At 42.2% G+C, this 24569-nt stretch overlaps 2 protein-coding genes across 7 annotated transcripts in view; one reads left to right on the top strand and one right to left on the bottom strand.

The window, feature by feature from the left end:
- SNRK (SNF related kinase) overlaps positions 1-14362 on the top strand; it is a 36192-nt gene extending 21830 nt beyond the window's left edge. For both annotated transcript variants that reach the window (XM_072329119.1, XM_072329120.1), the window contains exons 4-7: positions 2429-2570; positions 4585-4797; positions 5894-6028; positions 10433-14362. In XM_072329119.1, the coding sequence (XP_072185220.1) occupies positions 2429-2570; positions 4585-4797; positions 5894-6028; positions 10433-11651 (1709 nt within the window). In that variant the 3' untranslated portion in view covers positions 11652-14362. The remainder of the gene's footprint in view (positions 1-2428; positions 2571-4584; positions 4798-5893; positions 6029-10432) is intronic.
- A 3179-nt stretch (positions 14363-17541) lies between these two features.
- ANO10 (anoctamin 10) overlaps positions 17542-24569 on the bottom strand; it is a 124760-nt gene continuing 117732 nt past the window's right edge. For all 5 annotated transcript variants that reach the window (XM_072328355.1, XM_072328352.1, XM_072328356.1 and 2 more), the window contains exon 13: positions 17542-19324. In XM_072328355.1, the coding sequence (XP_072184456.1) occupies positions 19289-19324 (36 nt within the window). In that variant the 3' untranslated portion in view covers positions 17542-19288. The remainder of the gene's footprint in view (positions 19325-24569) is intronic.

The raw sequence follows: 24569 nt of genomic DNA, 5'->3' as shown, positions 1-24569 counted from the left end.
TAACACAAAACACATCATACAGTGTAGCAAGGGCTGTGGGAAAGACCCATGAGTATGAGGTGCTAAATACAGAAGCTAGTGAAAGAAAGATAGAAAATTCTCAGTTATATGATTAATAATTACTCTTATTTGTTAATAAAAATCATGTATGGAGTATAAACTCTACAGACTCATGGAATCACCAAGGTTGGAAAAGACCTCTAAGATCACCCAGTCCAATCATCCACCTATCACCAATATTTCTCACTGAACCACAGGTGCCTTGGTACAGCCTCTAAACGCTTATTTCTTTGCATATAGAGAATGAGTTGAGTTCTGCTTCTAGTCTTTCTGATTCTTCACAAGTACCCGTATGTATGTGTTTTAGTTTTCCACAAGTTACTTAAACGGTATTTATCACATATCCTTCCAAACCAAAATTGTAGGAATATATATATCCAATAAAAGCCAACCACACAGCTGGTGTGTAGGGTGCTGTGTCACTGTTCTGTGCGCTAAGCAGAACATGGATTAGATGTTGCTGTCTAAGGGAGAATACCCAGGGATGTTCAGTATGTACTCACTGCAGCTGGGCCGCTTGGAAGTTGGCTGGAGTTTCCTCTGTGTGTGGCTTCATGGAACTTTAATTGTTGTCTCACTGCTATTTTTGTCCTCTTCTTGGGACTCTTCTGGTATTTTAAGCTCGATTTCTTGGAATCCTCCGTTCTAGCTTTTTGCGTGCTCATTTTTAATTTATGGTTTAATTATTTCACTCTCCTCTTCAGTATTTTTCTTCTTCTTTTTTTTATTATTATTTTTTGCTTAAATTTAGTCAACGTAATCTTATTACTGCAAACATAATTCATCTGAAATTATGGATGCTCTGTGGTGCCTCCTGAAATGCTTCCTGCTGGAAAGAGACAGCAGGCATTTTACTGGGGGGCACTGAACAGAGTATTGACAATACAACACGGATTGTATTGCAAAACAGAGTCCTTAGGGTAGGTTAGAAATTGAGGAAGGGCACTGACATACAGAAGATGGCTGTTAATAGAAATGCATGGAGGTGCGTATTCCATCTGCCTGCAGAAATGAGGTTTTGATACCTGTTGCATGGTGGGAGATGTCTGATGCACCAGATGCTTTTGGATCCTTTCAGACTCGCAGGAGGATGCAGGCATCCTTACAATAGCCAAGGTGTACCCTCAGGTAAAATTGCCTCGGTCTTGTGAGGCTTTTTTCAATCTCAGCATTCCAAACTTTGCGGCTTCCTGACATCAGGCTAGCAAAGTAGAAAAGCACTTACTGACATTGCAGTGTGATCAATGAAGTTGAATTTGCAGGTCTCCGTGGCTCAGTGTGCTGGCCTCGAAGTGCTGGGCACGTACAGGATCGAGGCCCTAAAGTAGCATAATAGAAATCAAATAATTGTAGGAGTTAATAGCATACACTTAGTACAAATTAGAGCTCTGAAGGAAATTACCCCGTAGCGTGCCTTTTTCTCTCTCAGCTAAACCATATGAAGAATGTGTTGTAACTATCCAAATGAATAATTGTGCTAGGGATGAATGTGTGTGATTTACATTCTTAAACAAAACCGTAGCCGTCCTTCAGCTTTAAATGCACGTCGAGTATTTGTGCAGGCTGCAGAAAGCCAGCTGCACTTGGGCAGCTAACTGTGTGGTTCCCTCCAGCTCCTCCTGGGCAGAGCTGTGTGCTCTGCTTCCCATGGCTGCTGCCAGCTGCTCTTCCCTCACTAGCTTTCTACTTCTTCGCTTACCTTGGTTCCTCTGCTTGCTCAATGTGGATCAATGAATTGCTGGGGTATGATGCCCAAAACTGCTGCTGAAATTCCCATAGCGTGGAGTTGTATCTGAAGTTGAAGAGCATTCTAAATATATGGTGCGTATTTGATTTGATTTTTTCCCGTTGCTTAAATTTCAGGCAGCGTGCCATCTTTCTCTAAGTCTGCATTTCCTGTATTGAATGCAGTCAGATTTCAGAAATGTTTTCTTCTAGGCAGGCTTCATGAAGAACTGAAGTAGATTTTAGCCTTTCCAGCAAGTAGGAACTAAATGAAGTGCTTCGTACCTACAAGTGCTTCTTTTTCACCCAACGTTTGTCATTTCATTGGGCAGACTAAGTGACTGGATTATCTTCAGCTTTAAACGATGCTTTGCTGTCAGAGATGTGGTGTGTCTCAGACTGTTACATATCTTTGAAGTATTGAATTCTGGTTTTTTTTTTTCCTCTCATAAGCTATAAAAACTGTCCATCTGTGGAACTGCTATATTTTGTACTTCAGTGCAATTGCAAGCTCTGTAAGTAATGCTGATAATCGAGAGTACAGGAGTAAACTCAAGATGCATCTCAATAGTACTTCAGTTTTGATGGTAATAACGTCTACTTTTTCAACAATTACTTTAAAACATGAATTATCTATTTACAGATATATGGAGTTTGGGGGTCATCCTCTTTATGTTGGTATGTGGACAACCACCATTTCAAGAAGCAAATGACAGCGAAACTCTGACTATGATAATGGACTGCAAGTACACGGTGCCACCCCATGTGTCCAAAGAATGTAAAGAGTAAGTAGAGTACCCCAAGAAAGCACTCATAGAAGTGGATTCTCACTACCTCTGAGAGTCCTCATGACAGTTTACTGGTGTGGAAATATCCTTTGCCAACTACTAAAATACATTGCCTATTGTTTGTTCTTCCTTAGTTCTGAGTATTTCCTCGTGTCGACTGAGTATCTCGGACAGCAGTGTAGCATCTTTTTGTTTCCTATACCTGTTCTTAGTAAAGGTTAATCCTGTGATGTTTTTTTTGCTATTAGGCTTTTCCCACATGTTTGTGAAATCGTATCGTACTTTATTCACCTGTCAACTATTTCATAAATGAATAGTGATGATGTTCAGGGCTTGGCTGGCTTTAGCCACCATTCTTGCTGGACAAATCACAAGGTGTTGCTCAGAGTACTTTGTGGCAGGAGCAAAAAGGGTAACGATCCCTCTAGATTTCAGTTCAAAATACAAGGTGTCAAAACCCAAGAACATCACAGCAAGCTTTGCTCATCTCCTACTGAAATGGAAACTCCAACATCTTAGGCAATCACGGGAGAAAAGTCATCTATGTGCAAATACCATATGCTGCTTGGAAATCATGACTCATTCTGATGTGATGCTTTTCTGCAGGACTCGCTGCTGCTTTTTTATTTTTTTATATGCTCCAATATTGGCCCATAAAGTAAAGATGAATTAATGAGATCATCAGTCCTTTAATATGTGTCAGAGCCGTAAGACTAGAGGAACATCCAAGATTCTTTTCCTTGACAGAGAAAAATTTGTTATAACTGTGATCAAATGACCATTACTCTCTTAACTTGTTATCTGTGCAGTCCACGGATGCATAACGCAATGCGATAACAGGTTTTCATGTCTTATCTAGTATTTCTGGTATCAGGGAAAAGCTCCTATTGGGGCTCTCAGCAACTTGAAGAGGTTCGCACGTGAGAGTAGGTTTAAAATACAATATGGGAAGAGGTTAAAAGCTCCTATTAGCAAATTCTGTCAGGATAAATCTCATGAGATGTTGCATGTGGTGCTTGGGCCATGAAATTCCAGTTTTTTGGATCATTTTGTTTAATATACTGGCTAATGTTAATATGTTTAAAGGCCCAAATAGTTCTGTTTTCTGCACGTGGCACATCTGTGATGTATTGCCAGTTACCTAAGTGCTCTGAAGGTTAGGTTTACTTGGGGAAATGGCTCTGAGACTGCCAAAACCATCTGCCTTAAGTGAAAACATTCTTGATGTTTTGGGATGCATAAGCAAGCCTGAAGCAGGAGGCACCTGTGTTGAGTTTGTGATACACTTTACTACCTTACTGCTGGTGTTTTACTACGGGCATTAAAAAGAGTCGGATGAATTGCATTGTTTGTTCTCTGTCTGTTCTAATAGTAATACAAGGGACATCTCACCTGGATAACTTCCCAGTAAAGACAGAGTCCACACAGATGACTGTCATCTTTTTCTGTTTACTTCAGGAATGTATGTGCTGCCCTGCCAGCACTTGCAAATGTTCAGCATCAACCTGTTACTAGGTTTGTTACTTCATCCCAGATGTTGTTTTTAAGGGTGGAAGAGATCACTGTCTTTTCACAGGTACAGAAGAATCCAACGTCTTATAGGCGGTCTCAGAAGAAAACATTTCTGCTTATCTTGCCATTCCCCAATTTTGTTGACAGCAGCAATAGTAGAAAATTATATTTCTGTTATTGTACAGACCAGCCTGTAGGCCATCTGTCACAGCTGCCATGTAAACCTATTAAAGAAAACCAAACACTAAATCAGATGTTAGGAATCTAAGCATAGCAAATGAAAACTGTTGTGTTTATGATATTTGTAGTTTTTAATAAACAAATAGTTTCAGCTCAGCAATGTTTGGAATGTCTTTGAGAGTAATTTCTCAGCACGCTGCTTACATAGAGACTTCTGAGGACTTGGGCTGACAGCAAAGTTCTTTCCAATGCTGCTGTTAGAGTGGTTGTCTTTTAAACATGTAAGTGCATTTTGTTTAGATCTGTTTTTTATTCACAGTCTGATTACACGGATGTTGCAGAGGGATCCGAAGCGAAGGGCGTCTTTGGAAGAGATTGAAAACCATGCATGGCTCCAAGGGGTTGACCCTTCTCCTGCAACAAAGTACAACATTCCTCTCGTGTCATACAAAAATCTGTCCGAGGAGGAACACAACAGTATAATACAGCGTATGGTTCTTGGCGACATTGCAGACCGAGATACTATAGTGGAGTAAGTTCTCAGTCTCCTATGGAAAGTTCATTTTGTGCCCTTGTATGAGATTAAAGGCTGCCACGGTAACCTGGGTGTTTGGGCATTTAAATATCAAGCCATTCAGTTATCAAACAAAGTGTTATAATCATGCTGTCTGAGAGGATTCTAGGATGAGAAGTACTGACACAGATCCAGCCCCAGGCAAAACTTCAAGGAAGTGTTTTGGAACGGTGTTTGTTTCCTGCAACAGTTTGCAGTCTTGAGCAAATTTGCTTTGAAATCCATGCTTTGACTTGTGCTGTGTATCTGCACTAGTTATGCCTGTCTGCATGCATATGTAGAGGTGATAAATTCTAACATTTTTCTTTTAGTACGATTCCATATAGATGGATCTTTGTAATTCAAAGTACTGTTTCTTGTATCTGTATAATGCAAAATTGTCATTGCCACTGAATGAGCGCACTAGAAAGCTGTGTAGTTTATTCTAACAGATTAAAACCCCCAAATCTTTACAATATTCAATACATTGAAAGAGGGTGTAGCATTTTTTCTCTATTTGTTCATGTTTGACCTGGAAAAAACTCTTAAAACCTTAACACTGAGGATGGGGGGGAAGGAGGGAAATAAAGGATATAATAAAACAGAGCAGGGTCACTACTTAAGTTTTTAGCTGCTGGTGTCCTTTATGTTGGGATTATAGTTTTATTGTGAAGTTAATGTGACAGCTGTAAGATAGTGGAAGCTTTTCATCTGGTTGCTACATAAATGGGTATTAGAACTTCATGTATATGCCAATGGGGAAGCCTACTGCTGGTGCATAACGTTAACGAAAGGAAGTTTTATTGCTTCAAGTACGGTCAACAAAGGAAGAATTAATTTCTTTTTGAACAATACTCTCAAAATATCCTCATGCACCTACAGTGAGTTGAGTAGACCTGTTGGCTCTTTATTTTTAGGAAGGCCAAGACACAGTTGTCAAGGTATCAAAAAGACACAGTTGTGCTTTCCAGGTGCTGTTCCTACTGTAAGAAATGCAGCAAGATTTGCAAACCACACGTCCAGTTTTTAGGAGCCATTGATGTATGGTTTATTTTGTGTTCTGTTCTTTCCGCAGGGCATTGGAAACTAACAAATACAATCACATCACTGCCACCTACTTCTTATTGGCTGAAAGGATCCTGCGAGAAAAGCAGGAGAAAGAAATTCAGACCAGGTCTGCAAGCCCCAGCAACATCAAAGCGCAGTTCAGGTAAGAATTGGAGAAGCTAAGTTTTTTCCTTTTTCCTTTTTCCTTTTTCCTTTTTCCTTTTTCCTTTTTCCTTTTTCCTTTTTCCTTTTTCCTTTTTCCTTTTTCCTTTTTCCTTTTTCCTTTTTCCTTTTTCCTTTTTCCTTTTTCCTTTTTCCTTTTTCCTTTTTCCTTTTTCCTTTTTCCTTTTTCCTTTTTCCTTTTTCCTTTTTCCTTTTTCCTTTTTCCTTTTTCCTTTTTCCTTTTTCCTTTTTCCTTTTTCCTTTTTCCTTTTTCCTTTTTCCTTTTTCCTTTTTCCTTTTTCCTTTTTCCTTTTCCAGATTTCTTGTCTTATTGAGTTGTTCAAGTAGTCTTTAAAAAGCTGCAATGTGCTTATTTACTGCCAGTGTCACGTGGGTTCAAATGAAGTGCTGCGGGCACTTGAGAAGCCATTCTTGAATCAGTTACCAACATTCTCAGTTTCTGCTGTTTTTTGAAGATGAGAGAAGAATTTGAAGTCTGTATCTGAGGCAGCAGGTTTTCATGCCTGCTGGGAGCAGACATGTTCATTGACCGGCAGGTCCTCATAGAAGGTTTGTGTAATAGCCATGGAAAAAATCAGTTGTGTTATCCTTACATGTGATGGGGAATGAATTACTTACAGATGAGAAATCACTCTGAACTTGATGTTAAGGTGTAGTTTTTAGCTTTTGGTTTTGATGGGCAGAACACTCTATAAGTCGGGATTAGAGCAGACTTGTTCAGGTTCTTTTTAATGTAGGTAGTTTGATATGGCTGTTACGTAAGGAAAATGGTTGAAAACTTCAGTCATCCATTTAAAATTACTGCCATAGAATTCATAGGTTGACAAAAGTTATTAAAGCACCTTGGAGTTTTCAAAGCTTCAGCTTGTTGACAGGCAATAAAGCAAGGGGAGGAGAGGAGAATTCTCCATGTAATTAGTATTGATGCATTCAACCAGTCCGCTTGCTGTGCAACCCACTATCAAAGCATCCATTTTCAGTTTCAGAAGCATGTGCTTAAGTAGTGAATGGTTTCCAGTTGCACACTGGTACTGGGGCATACAAATTTTGAACAGTTATGTTTCTCAAATGCTTTCCTCTTAGTTTTCTGAGTGTTAGCATACAGCAAGATATCTGCTGCTGTTAAGAAAAATCATTATTGGCCTGTCTTGGCAATCTTTCCAGTGAAGATGCAGGTGGTACTGAGGCTTTTCCATTAATTTCTGTCCTCTGACCTCCAGGCTTTTCAGAAAGTTGCCTTTAAGGCTTGGGTAAGATGTTATTGGTAACCACTGTTAGCTGTAATAGCAGTTGTTGGTAGCTCATCTATTAGTGAGAGAAGAACACTAAATGCTTCAGTTGCTGCTTACCTTCAGGTTTGTTAATGTAGCAAAGAAGACAAGGTCATTCATGCCAGAGGGCTTTTTGTGCAACTTGCATGCAGTGAAAGCCATGTAATAAGAGTGAAAGAAGAGCACGAATACCGTGATTCCCTTCTGCTGCATATCCATATTTTACTCAAATTCAATCTTTAAAAGCAAAAGAGTGCTTGTTACAAAGTAAAGGTAAGCACAGTGGAAAACAGGTTCTAGACGCATCATCTGCCTTGACTGTTACTTTGGACTTAGGCTGAGATTTTTGAGGACTGAAATAAATCACTTCTGAATATCCTTCCTTCTACCTGAATAATGAGTTGTTTCAGAATCTTACAGTGGTTATTATCAACATATTTGTCGTCTGGAGATGAGACTGTGTGTTATAGTGGACTGAAATCTAGTTGCTGCACATAAGGGTCATCTCTCTATGTCCACTCACGTAAGAAACATTATCTTACGTGGCATGGTGACAAGTGCTTTACAAGAATTATTGTTGCAAGCCAATACAGGTTTTAATCTGCAGAAACTTAAATGGTCTAAGGCTTTGTGTTACAGAGCTTACCTCTTTTCAAGGTCAGTACTATATGCCTTTTGCTCAGCACTTCTCTCTATCCTCTTACATCCATCGATCTCTTTTACAAGAAATCCAATTAGAACATCAAATGTGTCCAATAGTAAGTATTAGTTATAAAACAAATTAGAGGAAAACTTCAGAGTTCAAATGAGTTCTAAACCTACAAAGTCTGCTTTTAAATTGTTAGTTTTTTTTCTTTGTATCAGCATTGCTTTTTCTGTAAAGCAACTGCTCCAGTTAGATGAGGAACTGGGACACATAGATTTATTGAATCTGAGTCCTGGTACGATTTTATAACGTTGAACAGAGTAGTTAAAAGTCTGTGCTAACAGAGTGAATTTCCTTTGCATGACAAGTAGATCCACATAAATTGATCAACTCTTGCATTAGTTTCAGGTAGCATTCAAGTTACTCCTTTGCTCAGTGATAGTTCTAAATTGAAAGTATCTAGGGTGATCTTATGGTAAGAACAACAGTGATGCATTAATTTCATTTTGACAGTTTAGAAGATGTAAAAGTTAAACACGAATCACTCACAATTTGGAGTTTTCCTTCTGGCCCGCTCACCTTGAACCTACTGGGCACAATATGGAGGAAGACAGGGAGATAAATGTGGGCTACTATGTGAGATATGCATAGTACTGGAGGCTTACCGATGTGATACCCATCTACAAGAAGGGCTGCAAGGAGGATCTGGGGAACTACAGGCCTGTCAGCCTGATCTTGGTACTGAGGATAGTTATGGAGCAGATCATTGTGGGTGAGATCACACGGGGCATGTGCGTGATGTCCAGGACATCAGGCCCAGCCAGCAGCTGACTGATTTCTATGACTGGGTGACTGGACTGGTAGACAAGGGAAAGGCCATTGATGTAGTTTACCTAGACTTCAGCAAAGCCTTTGACACGGTCTCTCACAGTATTCTTCTGGGGAAACTGGCTGTCTGTGGCCTGGACAGGTATACCCTTCTTTGGGTAAGGAACTGGCTAGAGGGCCATGCCCAGAGGGTGGCGGTTAATGGAATTAAGTCTAACTGGCAACCCATTATGCTCCAGGACAGGGGTCTGTGTAGCTTCTCATAAGGGTTGGACTACATAGGTTTACACAGACCTGGGGGCTGCTGGGCGGTGGCTGCCAGGTGCTGTTGTTACAGGCATCCTGGGGGATTTTCTTATCACCAGTTTGTGAAGTGAAGCTGAAGGCTGCACCTCAAAGCAAAATCTGCAGTTAGGGTTGGTGGATTTTAATGTTGGCTTTAAGAAAGCAGTTTTCTCCAAAGTTGATACCTTTGGGAGGGCAGTTCTGAGTTCTGGCACCCAAGCAGTTGGGCATCTCACACTTGAGGATCCTTTTCTATCCAGCAGTTACAGTGGGAGCATTGAGCAAATGCAGTTCTAATACAGATGTGTCTGTTAACTCTAAACACTTGAACACTAGTGAGAATAGCCAGAGGTCACACCTGATATGAAACTTTTCTGCTTCCTTTAGGCTTTCCAGCCATACTTTGGTTCTTGTATGGGCTGGAGAGTTTTCTTCTGGTGGCACGCCCCAAAATAGGGTTGGCATTGTCGTGTTACATCACCCATACGTGAGCGGAAGTCTCTTTCCACTGCTTCTCGTCTGCTGTGGTAGGTTATTTTAGCTAATGCAAAATCACATGATGAGGAAAAGAAGTTTCTTTTAACTTCAGGATAACTTTTTGAGAAGATAGAAGAAAATCCTTATTCTGTACAAGAAATGTGCAGCTTACGCCCCATCAGCATTAAGGTGGTGCTTTTGGATCAGTCTTTCAAAATAACAGGTAGAGGGGAAGGACTGTCAGTCTTTGTTCTTAATTTATTGTATATATGATGGGAAAACTACACTGTGTCTCCTACATGTAAAGTGAAATATAAATCATTAGGCACCAGCTTAGACACTGAAGTAAAAAAGACATCAACTACTGATGGTAAACCTGATTTCCTCTCAACTGTCACTTCTTGGATTACATTTTGAGATTAACGCTTGGCAGACATTCATACAGTTTGAACTTTGATTGTTCTGGTTTCTTTAGCAATCTGAATCCTGAATTCATGCAGCTGCAGTATTCCTGTTGTTGAGGTCAGGTCTAATAAGTGAACCTTGAACCATACGATTAAAATAAAAGGTGATTTCATGGAACAGAGCTTAGTCTGAGTGAAACATACTGAAATAGGAGAATGTTCCTTCTGACTCAGCTTTTCAGCCTCACTTGTGTTGATTTTAACCTGTTGTTTGTAGTAAGAATACTTTGGGGAAAAAAATAACAAAAGCTTAAGTATATTCCAGACCACTTTTATTCACCTCGTACCCGAACCACCTTGCATCTCACCCTCCATGGCACTGGTGTTTCTATGCCTGCTTCAGATTATTGGAAATGCAATTATTTAAATTGTTGTATTGCTTTAGATGACTTTTATCTTTTATATTTACGTAGGCAATCGTGGCCGACAAAAATCGATGTCCCCCAGGATCTGGAGGATGACCTTACAGCTTCTCCTCTCTCCCATGCAACTGTTCCCCAGTCTCCAGCTCGCACGGCAGAAAACGTTCTCAATGGTCACAGAAGCAAGGCTGCAGGTGAGTCGGCAAAGAAAGAAGAGATCCCTGAGTTAGCTGGGCCGGCACTCTCTGTAGTTCCATCGGTGAGCTTGAAACCCACTACGAGTGGCCGGAAGTGCTTGTTCAGAGTAGAAGAAGATGAAGAGGAGGATGAAGAAGACAAGAAGCCTATTTCTCTTTCTACTCAAGTTGTTCTGCGCCGTAAGCCTTCAGTTACAAACCGTCTTACTTCGCGAAAGAGCGCACCAGTCCTCAATCAGATCTTTGAGGAAGGAGAGTCGGATGATGAGTTTGACATGGACGAGAACTTACCCCCAAAGCTGAGCAGGTTAAAAATGAATATCGCTTCACCTAGCACGGTGCACAAGCGCTACCACAGGAGGAAAAGCCAGGGCCGAGGCTCTAGTTGCAGTAGCTCAGAAACAAGCGATGATGACTCGGAAAGCAGGAGGCGCCTCGATAAAGATAGTGGGTTTACTTACTCTTGGCACAGGCGGGATAGCAGCGAGGGGCCACCAGGCAGCCAAGGAGATGGTGGTGGACAAAGCAAACCAAGTAATGGGAACGGAGGAGTCGACAAAACGAGCCCGGGTGATAATAACAAAGGTGGGGGAAGTCCCTCCAGCAACTCCAGCGGCAGCACCAACAACACTTCAGGTTCCACTCGTAGATGCGCCGGGTCTGGGAACTCAATGCAGTTATCGTCTAGAAGTGCCGGGGATCTGGTTGAAAGCCTGAAGTTAATGAGCCTTTGCCTGGGTTCGCAGATTCACGGCAGCACTAAATACATTATTGATCCTCAGAACAATCTGACGTTTTCTAGTGTGAAAGTACAGGAGAAATCATCGTGGAAAATGTGTATAAGTTCCAGTGGAAGTGCCAACCAGGCTTCTGCGTTGGGCAGCCTGAAGTTCTTTTCTGACCAGATGTCAGACACGGCAAATGAATTGGAACGAATAAAGAACAGGAACTTGAAAAATAACGTGCTACAACTACCTCTCTGTGAAAAGACCATTTCTGTGAATATTCAGCGGAACCCAAAGGAGGGCCTGCTGTGTACCTCCAGTCAAACCAGTTGTTGTCATGTCATTTGACAGCAGCCTGACTTTAACAGCTTGATCTATTCGACGGCATCTTTCTTCCTGTTCGGAGCTGTCAACACCTTGTCACTGAAACCCTTTTGTTGTCTTAAGATTTTTAAGTGGGCTTTGAGCAGTTATTTATTACGTTTTAACTTTGTGTTTGCTCGATGATATGACAATGCATGGTCTTTGCATGCTGCTAGCCATTATGTTTTTCTTTTTCAACAAAACAATATTTTATTGTGTAGTTTTTACGTTTATAATTTTACTCTGGAAGATCTGGATTAAATTAAAATGACGATCCGGATCCCAATGTAAATGGAGCACTTAGAAGTTTCACGTTCTGCACTTAAGCTAGAGAGAGAGAGAGAGAGAAGCTTTTGTTTGCTTGTGAAATGTTAATTCTTGTTCTGACCTTCTGTGCTATCTAAAATCTGTGATATGTGGCATACTTCTATGTGTCTGAAACAGAACCAAAGCAATAATGTTTTGATGCTGAAAACTCTTCAGGGAGCTTTCAGATGTTCCAAGGCTTGTACAAAGCAAAGATGCACTGAAAATTAGCGATCTTGAAATATGATTTTAAACCCACACCTATTTGTCTTAAGTTATGAAATGGGTAAAGTTGTAGCTCAAAGATCAAAGTGAAAAGATCTTGTTGGTTTGGGTGGGTTTTTTTTGTGTTTTAAAGAAGCAAGTAGATTTGTAAGGCAGCTTTTTTTTTTTTTCCCATAGAAATATGTTAATATTTCAAGCAGACAATCTTTTTTAATATAACAAAGGTAAATTATTAAGTCTACTTCTGAGTTTTTACGTGCTAACTGAAAATAAAGTATTTGTATGAATTACTTTCGTTATTAGTATATCACGCTTAATATGTTAGGTTTTTACCTTGTGAGCCTTCCTCCCTGTCCTCTCCCTGCCTCCTGGAGGTTTCAAAAGGCAATAAGGGATGGAAGAGCTTTAATTGGATTCAAGGTGACAAAGTTCCCATCATTTGCATTTTTCTCATGATCAAATCAGACTCTTGTAGGACTTAAAATACTGCTGTGCGCCCATACGTATGCCCATTATTTTCCCTCAGTAATCGTGCTTTTTGTTGATACCAGTAAAAATAGCCTATAGGAAAGTATTTATTTTACAACTGTTTGCCTTTCTGTTGGGTTTCTCATAGCCACGGCGAGGTCTTGTAGAGTATTTGCGTACCAGTGGGTACGTTTGACAAGATAAGTTAACTAACTTGTGGAATTTTATTCTCTAGATTAAAAATATATTGCAGATTCCTACTCTGGGGAAGGGTGAGAATGTTGTATTTTTTCATGCTGTGCACTGGGTCTTCTAAGCAATGCTGGTCAAACCGTTGGTGTTATGTAGCAGCGCCCTGGCCAGACGTTGGATGTCTGAGAGGAGTTTACACTGTTGAGCATCTTGTCACGTTGCAGAATGGTCGAATATGACGCATTTCATGGCTGCCATAGAGCGAGTGGAGCACCAAAGAACTGCATCACGCTTGGCTATAGTTTCTACAGCTGCTGACAGCTCTTCTCAATTAGTAAAAGACTTTACTAAGAGAACCTGAGTTGTATGGGGTATCCTGAGGGGCTGGCCTAGCCAGGGATTTCACATTCTGCTTCCTAAGCAGGGACGTGATGATAAGCGTTTTACTTTTAAGTGAGTTTTAAGAGAGAGTTGCAGTTTAGTCAGCATGGTATTTATAAGTGAAAAACTGCAAGAAGAGATGTGTGGGTGAAGCCATAGAACATATTTGCTTGACGTTTTTTGAGCAGGGATCTTCTAAAGGGCCAGAAATTAGATGTGTGGTTCACAGACAGTGAGCATAACATCCAAGTAGGAGAAAAGTTTATAAAGGGCATTGGCAATAAACTTATTTGTTGCAGCTTTTTTTTTTTTTCCAAGCATTGTAAATACTCTTTCCTGATATGATGTACAGCCTTGGAATGGCACCTTTTAACTGACCCCAGGTGTATTTTGTCTCCCGTGTTTTTATATACAAATGTATATATGGTGCTCACTTTAGAACAGCGGTGTTGACCATTTATGCTGCATAGTTGTATTATAGCCTTACTAGTTGTGTATGGTTGGTTGACCTCTGGGTGTACAGATGTTAGTCTGAGTGGCGTCCTTGATCCATCCGTTGATAGGTGAATGACTGTGCATGTGGTGTACGTCGTGTTATGTCGTCATGTAAAAGGGAGGGCGAGAATAACCACTACATTAAGATAATGTTGGACCAAACTATTACTTAGAGCGAGTAAACAGTTTCTTGTACCCCTTAACGTGTCTTTAAAAGTTGCATATAATTACAGTAGTGTATAAATTAAATATTGTGCAAAAACAATTAGTCTTGTATTTTTCTGTATGTGTGTATATATTATATATAAAATAATGTACCTCTAGCAACTTCATCTGTATGTAAGATGTGACAATCTTGACACGGGATTTTAAGAGTAGCAGTATAAATAAGCAGAATTAACGAACAGAAATGTAAGAGTTTCTCACCAAGAAAGAATCTGTGTGTGTGAGTGTGAGAGTGTGTGTGTGTGTGTGTGTGTGTGTGTGTGTGTGTGTGTTAAGAGGGTACAGAAATAGCAGCTGATCTTATTGCTTCCAGCAGTGTTTGGCTTTTTCATTGTATAAAAATTCATGATGTGTGACAGACATGGAAAATCCAGTTAATAAAAGTACTATCTCGACTGATGCATAACCTACGCTGTGCATGTCAGTGCGGTTTGTTACCCCCGTGCAGCACGCACCGTGCTCTTCTACCTGCAGATGCTGGACAGCCACTTCAACACCACCCCCTCCAGGTCTCATGTAGCTATATATGAAGGCAGAGGATGGCAGAAAGGGAAGCCCACACGCCTCTGTGTGCGATTGCACATTTATTTGCAGCCTGTGCTTAACCCAGCACTATTCTCTTGCAGAGTTATAAACTGCTTATTTATTTGGGCTTATAGGGTGTCATGTTAAGCAGGAAGCTACTTCAGCAGATGCCATAGGGAAAGGTAGCTGTTGTTTGTTTCCTAGGCGGAACTTCAACATGATTTAAGGAGTTGAGTGGTTAGTGAACTGAACTTCACACCATCTGGAGACCATTCATGATGATCCTGTCCAACTCACCTTCTTGGCTGGTGCTCTCCTGCAGCAGGAGGCTGTGCGGTACAGAACGCAGAGGGTTTCGAAGTCTCAGATAAAATGTTGGTTGTGTGTCTGTCAGAGACCAGCCTCAGCCATGCGCACATCCATGGCATCTTGTCCACCTTGCTGTGATGCCTTGGAAAGAAGGTGCTTCACTTGTCTCAGGTTTGTCTTCTGAGGTAAAATAATTGGCTGCATACCAGTTTGCCATGGCTGTAGGCGGCCTTTTAACTGATCTTCTTGTAAATACAAAATATGAGAGCGGAAGTTTCAGCAGGGCAGAGTACACGCCTTTAATCCAGCCTTAACCCAGAACTGTTCTTCTCTGCAGTATAAAATGGTATGAATGGGAAAAGAACCAAAAAAGGAAGTATCAGGGCTTGCTGGCTTTGTGCACAGAAAGGAGACAAAGCTGTTGTTTCCCACATCATCCATGGAAGAGACAAAACCACACCGTGAGGTGCTGCACTGTCTGAATGTATGCTATCACAGGTACTAAGCAGCCAGCAAACACTGCTTGTTTACTGCAGCTGCTTTGCGGTGTCCTCATGTTGCAGTATTTGGGCTGCCATGCACTGATAAACATCTCAACACCTGGTCTAAAGTGCATCAGTACAGAACTGAGAACAACTGCAGCACCTAAGCTGAAATACAGGCACAGGCTGTCAGTGTCATCACCTAAAACCTCTGAGCCTTGACATCGAGCGAGTAGATCAACACTTTCAAGTAGATCAACTTCTTTCAAGGTACTGTGAAAAGCATTTCGGGTTGAGCTGAGCTGGGAAGCAGCACAGCTGGTAACTGTGCTTCCAAACTGCTCTCCCAGTTTTGCCTGCAAGTGCCTGATTGCTGTCTGTATCTGTCCGTGCATGTAACTGCTCTGCCCTCAAACAGATTCCTCTCTGGTGACTCAAGAAAGAACTGCAAGTGATACCTCATGGAGAAGAGAGAGGCTGGGCATCCCAGGGCACCAGGATCAATCTCTACCAGCATCGTTTTCCTCTCTGTATCTGCTGCAGCGTAGTATTGCTTTACGATCAGCTCTTTGTGTGAGGGTGCACTCATAGGCGTTGGTAGCTGTGACCACTGCACAGCTGAAGCCTGGTCAGTGCAAAATGGGGCAGTAGCAGCAGCGACCTGTGCCTCAGCAGGGGAGCATGCAACCAATCTCTCTCTCCCCTCAAATTTTAAGAGAAGAGCAAACAATCATGACTTATTAACTTGTATGTACAGACTTTTTTCATCATGAGCAAATAAAGGAATGTGCCAGCCCAGTTATACCAAACTTGGATGTCCCTGAGTGACTGGAAAATGACAGAAGACAGCTGGGGCACAGTGACAGCCTTTCCAATGGCACAGTTGACATGGGTAAATCAGAGCAGAGCTGTCTAACACTAATGCTAGATTATTGCTCGCAGTACAAGGTGTTTGAGCAGTAACATCTTAACATAACCATACTTGGGACAGCATGAGCGTGACTCATTTGTTTAGCTGGACTAAAGCCAGCTTACTCATCGAAGTCATGGAAGAACGCTGTTCTGAGGGATGGCTGGGCTGAAACTGCAATTGCTTGTTAAAGGTTAACCTACCTTGGCCTGCTTGTGTGGTAATGCAAAAGATAGCAATTTCTAAGAGCTGAGAACCCTGAAATAGTGACAGATTGAATTCTACAACACTAGAAGGGAAAAGAAAAAGAATCCATTGACTTTCCCAGGTGGTAGAACTGTCCTGTGAAAAAATACATGGGGCTTTTTTAAGGGCTTCACTCGTCTCTTAGACATGTCATGTCAGATCTCCCAGCAGCCGATTTCAGTGAGCCCTTGTGTAACATCTTCCCCCTCCTACTCTCTGTTGAGAAATACTGGACTGGAGGAGGTAAGGAGGGACAGAGCTGTTTTTCTCCTTAGGCACCAGTGCTGTCACATGCCTGAGGCCTGGGAGCAGTTCAGCTCAGCTGCAGGCCTGCAAGCCCAAAGGGCTGATGAGTTCTCTTATACTGAGCCAGGGATCACCTGCATCACACCTGCAATGACAGACACCATCCTCACCATGTCCTAAAACAAGCCACAAGGTGCAGAGAGAGCCAACCTTCTATGGTAGGAGGCCATCAGTCTGACAGGCTCTTGGACAAGAACACACGGGAGAGCCATGCCAAGGAAAGAGTGCACAGGGCAGCAGTAGGAAGGGGGGCTGCTGGTTTCGTTTACTTGAAGAGGGAAGTAGTGCACTGAGGTTTTAGCTGCTCAGTGAGAGGTATGACTCAGTACCCCCAGCTCAGAGTAGGTTAAACCACTCAGAACTGCTTGCCTGTTGAAATAGGAACTTTTTCTCTTCTACTGTCCTTATGTTTGCAGGAGGGGCTGCAGGTCAGCAAGGCCAGTGAGAGGTCCTGAGTCAGCAGCCTGCCTGGGCCACATGCTGTGACCTGCAACTGAAACCATACCTGAGGAGGGAATTTTTTCCATCACCATTAATTTGTGATTGATTGCACTTCTCCTTAAAAACAGCTTTCTGCACTGTTACTGCTGCTGCTAAGGAGCCATGTAAAAGTCAAGCTCTCTGGGTAGGAACAGGCTACTTGCTCCCACATGCTCTTTATCCCATACTGGGTGTTCCTTCAAACCAATCCCAGCCTTGATTTCTCCCTAAGATTGAGACACGAGCGCCTCCACTCCCACAGGCCTTGGACATGCGGCTCCTCAGACTGGGAACAGATACATGTTACACAGCTTGCAAAAGGCAGTCACCAGTAAATACCTTATTTATTCTTTCTCATGTTTCAGGAGCAGTTCGGTGACAAAATACAACACAGCACCATCCAGGTAATAGTTCCCCATGAACAAAAAATGCTCTGTTATGATTTTAGCATTGCAACTGCTGCACAGTGAGTTCTCCAGGACAAACTACTCTCCATAACACAAAGGATTGCCATACTCCTCACTCACACGCTATGGAGGTTGTAGTGCCTCCACACCACCTGGCTGTAGGCAGAGAATCCACCCCAAGGAATGTTATCATCCCCGTTTCTAGATAAGAAGACTGAGCAGAAGTGAATGGATTTGCTCAAGGCAAGGACAGCTGCCAAGGTTGCTCACATCACCAGGTACCCAAACTTTACCACAGATTTCCCTGTTGGGCTGCAGAAAACTGGAAGAATGCAACGACTACAAAGACAAGTACAAAGTCAGCTTTTCATGAGCCATTACTTCCTTCTTTCATGTGACTACAGCTGAAACACAACCTGATTCCTTTTCCAGCCAATCCTGGGGCGTTTTCAGAGATGGTCCATGCAGCTGCCATCACAAACCTGCCCACTTCACACTCTGAAAGCAGTACTGAGCAGACGACAGCAGGCTCCAGTCACAGCAGCCTGTATAGGCTCACATATCAAAAGGAACCATCCACCGGATTCCTCACTATAACCATGCAGGAGCAAACACAGGGCAGAAATCTGCAAGGGTAACTTCACACCCAGCCCCAGGTCTGTCACACATGGGTAAGGTGCACCTACTGCAAATGAAGGTCACAGCTGGAGAAAGTAGATTACCCATGGCTAGGGGAGATTCTGGTCCTGTGACTGTGCCAGAAAGCGATGAAATGTTATGAAAGTGACTGGTTTGTGAAATGCAGGGGTGAAAAGAAATACATGAATGTTCACTGGGCAAATGGGTACTGGTGTGTCGTGTTTAATTGCACTGTTCCTGCGAGTTTGTTTAACCAGAACAGCCATTATTACAACACTGTGGTTCAAGGCTCGAGGAAGTGACACCAAAAGCAAATGTAAATGAAAAAATCAATACATAAATATCTGCTGCTTAATCTTCATAAGTTACTGCTCAGTACTGTTTCCTACTCAATGCTTTTACCTGGCTTTGGGAAGACTTTAACTCACTCTTATTCAGGTAAACAGCACAGAGGAGCATGTAATGCACACCTTATATTTATGTTCAGATATTTCTCAGGTTATGTCAGGAACAATCATATTTCATTACATAATGCAAATTAACTTGCTATGTGCAAAAAGTAGCTGATCAGCAGTTGAATGAAGAAGAGGATTGATTAACTATCATCATAAAGGGACAAAGCAGGCCACGGGCCCAAGAGGCACAGCACTGAATTAAGCGCTGCTCCACACCTTCTTCTTTCTGTTTTCTTTCACAAGATTACAGCTGAAGTCTCCAGCTGGCTTGAGGATGCTTATCCCTAGCTCTGTTTTCCATCAGGTGAAGTGCGGTGGGTCTGGCAGCCTTCAACCAGACCTTGTGCAGACTGGACAGCTTCATGTAGTGTCAGCTCCACAAACTGGTGTACGTAGGGGAAAAAAATAGAGGAGTAGGAAAAATGATCTTCTTCACAGACTTTAGCAGTGATTATTTACCAGGAATCATACAAGCAGGTGTGCACTGAGAGCTACGCAGCATCATAAACAAAGGCTCGAGGAGTACCCACGTCCACATGTGACTGCTGTAGTCATCGTCATTCCTCTGTGTTTACTCCTTCAGTGACTCAGCAGCCAGTTTCATTTGCTGTGAGAGAAGAGAAAGGAAAAAGCACGTAAACTCAGCGATAGTGCAATGAAATTCACATCAGAAACATGCTCACTGCAGTGAAGGACTGGGATAATCTCAGACACAAAGGAACTTGTTGTGAAGACATGAAAGCAGTTCACCTCACCAATGGGAGAAGCTACCTACTGGTCACAAGGTGTGCACAGTTTTACAACTAATTCTGTGGAGAATAAAATGTTAGTGCACTGTTAGATCAAGATCTTCCTTTTATTCTTGCATTTGGTTTCATGGAATTGGCCCCAAAAATAGAGGCTGATAGAATGGCAAACACCTGCTAATACCAAAACCATTGGAAAAGAGGGAACACTGCAAATGCAGTGGATGCTTTCATTCGATTTCTATCCCACAGCACAGAGCTGTCGGATTTCTTTAATGCATCACCTTCTGGCTCTCCTTTGCTGCTGTTAAGTCTGTGCCTAAAGCCATTCCAAAAGATGACTTCACACAGTAAAACCCACCTACAATTACTTTTGTTACCATTTTTAATCTGCATTTCCATGCCACCTATAAAAGAAGTAAATTAATCTGTGATACAAATATTTATATGCTTCCCCATGGCAACAGCATAGGAAAAAAAAGCACAACAGAACTGAGTGGAATGCAAGAATACGGATTCCTCTTTTTGCATGAGCACTGGAACAGGCTGCCCAGGGGGTTGTGGAGTCTCCTTCTCTGGAGATATTCAAGACCCACCTGGACGCCTACCTGTGTGACCTGGTGTAGGGAACCTGCTTTGGCAGGGGGGTTGGACTCAATGATCTCTGGAGGTCCCTTCCAACCTCTACCATTCTGTGATTCTCTGATCCCGATTCCCTTGTTTGAATCAATGTCTGTGTAAAACTACAGCATCTTAATAAAAAGTGACTTCAATCCCTAATGGAAAGACACTGGGGAGGCACAGAACATAACCTAACTCAGTTAGTGACTTATCAAATTCAAACCCAATTCATCAATTTTAGGAACATTTTCTCAAATCCTGAGCGTTGTTGGAATTATACTGGGACTGATCCTAAAGGTCTCTACCAACCACAACCATTCTATGATGTGTGGAAGGTAGAATATGGCAAGGGTGCTTCTCCCTCATTTCTCCATTGCTCAGCAAATTCTGGGGAAAAACAAAGCAAGAAACAAGGATATGACTGTTATTGAGGACCAGCTGACAAGTATGGCCAAAAATAGTCAGAAGTGCAACTATTGCCATTGACTTCTGAAGGCCCTCCCAACTTGCAACTAGCATGTTCAGCCAGTAACCCTCAGCTGGTGTATTTTAAAGCTGCCCGAGGAACAAACACATTTCTCGGATTGTTCAGTGAGAAGAAAAACCTTAAAATAGCTCCTGCTGCCATGAGACGCAGCCCGGACACGAACAGGCCGAACGCAATCACTCCCATACTTCAGGAAATGAATCAGAGCAAAGTGAGAACCCTAAAAGCTGCATATTTCACTTTGACTTTAATCATTCCCATGACACCAAAACCTCTTTTGCAATCCCCAGCAGCAGCGGGCTCCCCTCAGAGACACTTTGGCGAGCAATGCGGGACGGCACAGCTCAACAACACTCCTTGCCAAGTTCAGGATGAAGAATTTTCTAATTTTCTTTTACTCTGAAAGAGAACTTTTTTCTTTTTTTCTTTTAGCTGGGAAAACATTTTTCTAGGACACCATCCAGGAAAGGGAGCGTGTTTTTTTCTGATCCTGGGCAGAGAATTCACAAGGTCACCTTTCCCCTGTTGGTCCCAGCAGGCTTTTTGACCAATCTTCCATCAAAAAGACATTTAAACACCTCAGACAAGAGGAATTAAGAACTCCTAATGCCTACTTTTTCAACCTGCTTGGTACAACAGGACAAAGGCAAACAAGTGCCAGGTGAGCAGCGGTAGAAGCCCACGTGTGCTGCTTGGAGCTGTGCCACTCAGCAGAGAGCAGGCCTTGTGAACAGCTCTTGGTTTCATTGAATCATAAGGCTGGAAAGGACCTACAAGATCATCTAGTCCAACTGTCCTCCCATTACCCTTGCTACCATCGAGGATCACTCACAACAGCTCTGTGACCCTTGACCCTGCAGGCTCATACCCAGCCTTCAGCAGCACTCCTGTGCATGAGCATCTGTGGTCACTGAGTTTGCTGTAGAAGGCCTACAACCAATGTTAATCTCTTGTAGATCTTCTGCTAGAAGTCTCTGTAGACTTCCACTGGTAGGAATTGCTCTAGAGACTTCTCTGCTGTAATACAGTATTTTGCTACTTCTATTTTAATTTCACATTCAAAAGCATGCATAATATAATTAAGCAGTACTTTTAGTAGAAATACCAAGACTCCTCAATGTAGGTTCACAAACAGGCTTCACCAGTTAATTAGGCTCCATTACTTTTCAATGCTACATTTCCTGAAAATACTTCAATAAAACATCACAGATAACTTCTCACCACAAAACAGTTCTGAACCAAGCCCCAAAAGCCCCAAAAGCAGGCTATCTTTGTGTGTTTATAACCAGAGACACCAAAAAAAATTTCATACACTGAGTACAGATTGTGTTTGATCAACTCTGCAACTAGAGGGTCTGAGGCAGTCTAGTTGTGCAGGTCACAGAATCACAGAATGCCCTGGGTTGAAAAGGACCACAATGATCATCCAGTTTCAACCCCATGCCATGTGCAGCAGACCAGGCTGCCTAGAGCCACAGACCAGGCTGCCTAGAGCCACATCCAGCCTGGCCTTGAGTACCTCCAGGGATGGGGCATCCACAACCTCCTTGGGCAACCTGTTTCAGTGAGTCACCACCCTCTGAGTGAAAAACTTCCTCCTAATATCTAACCAAACCTCCTATCTCAGTTTGAGACCATTCCCCCTTGTGCTATCACCATCCCCCTCCTTGCAAACAGCTGTTCCCCCCCATTTATACGCTCCCCTTCAAGTACTAGAAGGCACAATGAGGTCTTCCCACAACCTTCTCTTCTCCAAGCTAAACAAGCCCAGTTTCCTCAATCTTTCTTCACAGGAGAGGTGCTCCAGCCCTCTGATCACATTAAGGTCAGATCTGTGAACACCACTGCTACACACAAGTTAAAGATAGAGCTGTCAGCACAAGCTACTAGAAGTACACACTGACACTACAGACTTCTACTGAAGCAAAACCAGCCCCACTGCAGAGAGCTCCAGCACAAGCAGTGCTGGTGTTTGGTTCCAGCCTCACTGGATGTCAGAACTGCTCCTGCATGGCAGTGAAAATGCCCTGGTTGTGAGCACCACGAGCACAGCCTGCAGGCAATGCCCCCCTCTCCACCTCGCAATTTTTACAATTTACAATAAATGAAAGCAGAATTAAATGACTCACCAGCTTGGTGCTTTTCCAAACGTGCACTCAACATACATGTTTGTATATATGAGCAGACACAAACAGGTATACAGCTAAATGTTAAGAAGACAAAGGCAGATGTTTCTAATCAGCAGCTCCAACTTCTGGCTTTCCTGTACTGGCCATGCTGAATGGCTCACCCCTACCTCACTGCTTAAAGAAAGCATAGCGCTATGTGCCACCTTTCTCATTTACTCCAATCAGTTGTAAGAGAGCAGGACGGATATATATGATAATTACTCTTCCCTAGTCAAAGACGGTTTCTTTGGCCTCGAGCTGTTTATGACAACTGTAAGAATGTTACCAACGTTAATAAGTACCAGCCAACTACAGACAAGGGAAATTAACAGCTACTTCAAAACTCAGACTCTTCCTCAACTAATATTTCACTCTGAGCAGAAGAGTGAGAATGTATTTAATGGAAATTCGTTACTTCTGAGCATCGTGGCAGAAGGTTGCGGTATCTGTTTGCCTAGGAGCACCAATCTTCCCTCCAGGTTGTGGCAAGCAGTATTTGACTCTGCAGGGAATGGACCCATTTTCCAGTGACCTAAGATACAACTGCCATAGCAGGAGATGACAACTGAGGCTTGTTTACTGTAGCAATAAAGACTTTTTAGTGCAGATTTTTGATAAGGAGGTAGAAGAACTCTGAATAGAAGATAACAAGTGAAGAAAAAAGCGCTGAGCTGCACAGCTCTCATGAAAAGGTTGCTGAAAGCAGTGAGAACAACCCACCTCTCCACGGACCAAAAGGCTATTGACCAATACAAGTATTATTCTCTTTCCTAAACTGGAATGTTGTGGTCTGAACTCAGTACTGACCCTGCTTGTACAATTCCTGAAGATCCTTTCGGGCTGAAAGGATTTTGTACTTATTCCTGCAGCACAGGCGACACAGGAGTACATCTGCACCCTAGAAATCTTGAGTAGGAATCTATGACAAACAGCAATAGAGAAGCACAAAAAATAGTTCTCTTCCCTTTTACATAGGCCTATTTCATAGCAGAATACTAAGTACAAAAAGGCAGTGTTAATGAAACAAGAAGTTTGCAAAATTAGTAAGTGCAGAGTCAGGGAAAACTTGTAGAATCACATAATGCACGCCTTGGAGTACTGCGTGTGATTAATAGTGCGGTAAGCCATAGCAGACAAAGCAATGCCATTTGTAGTAGATATTTTCAAGCCTTTTTTTTTTCCTGATCTACTTCATACTGACTCCAATTTAAATCGCAGAGCATTAATTAATACTCATTATAGTATTCTCACTGTATTAGTCACCCTTTGCTAAATCTTATGCAAAAATGTAGAGGTATTAATAGAAGAAAATACCACTACTACACTATCTAAAACAGCTTTCAAAAGTATGGCTTACATATTCTTCTGACCCTCAGCACGCTTAAATTACATTAGTTCATTAACTTCACTGTTTCTGAACATGAGTGCAAAATGAGAGATAAATAGATAATGCTAAATGAGATGTCTAAGTGCCTATGGAGAACATGTGCTCTGAACGTTTTCCCAGTGTGACAGAACACCACAGGAAGAGCTCTCCTCTTTAGGAGACCCCTCTTCCAATAAGCGGTCAGTCAATAGATTTTTGGAGTCAGAAGCGATTGACCAGCTCAGAAAGCAGTTATGCAGAAACATTCGAAGTGACACAGACTTGATCATGTGTTGATTCAGAGGGACAGACTGTGCGGGGACTGGAGAGCAGTGCCTGTATTTCTCATATCCCTGAACCTCTATGTGGGAAATGAAGAAGCAAACCCCCACACTGTAAGGGCAGAACAAATCTGAGACAGCCTCATTTAAAGACCGAATGTGTACAAGTCTATAGGGCCAGAT

Source organism: Excalfactoria chinensis, chromosome 2 (assembly GCF_039878825.1).
Source record: "Excalfactoria chinensis isolate bCotChi1 chromosome 2, bCotChi1.hap2, whole genome shotgun sequence".
In the NCBI taxonomy this organism is placed as follows: Eukaryota; Metazoa; Chordata; class Aves; order Galliformes; family Phasianidae; genus Excalfactoria; species Excalfactoria chinensis.
The sequence above is the reverse complement of the archived record's forward strand: the minus strand, read 5'-3'. Positions and strand labels throughout refer to the sequence as shown.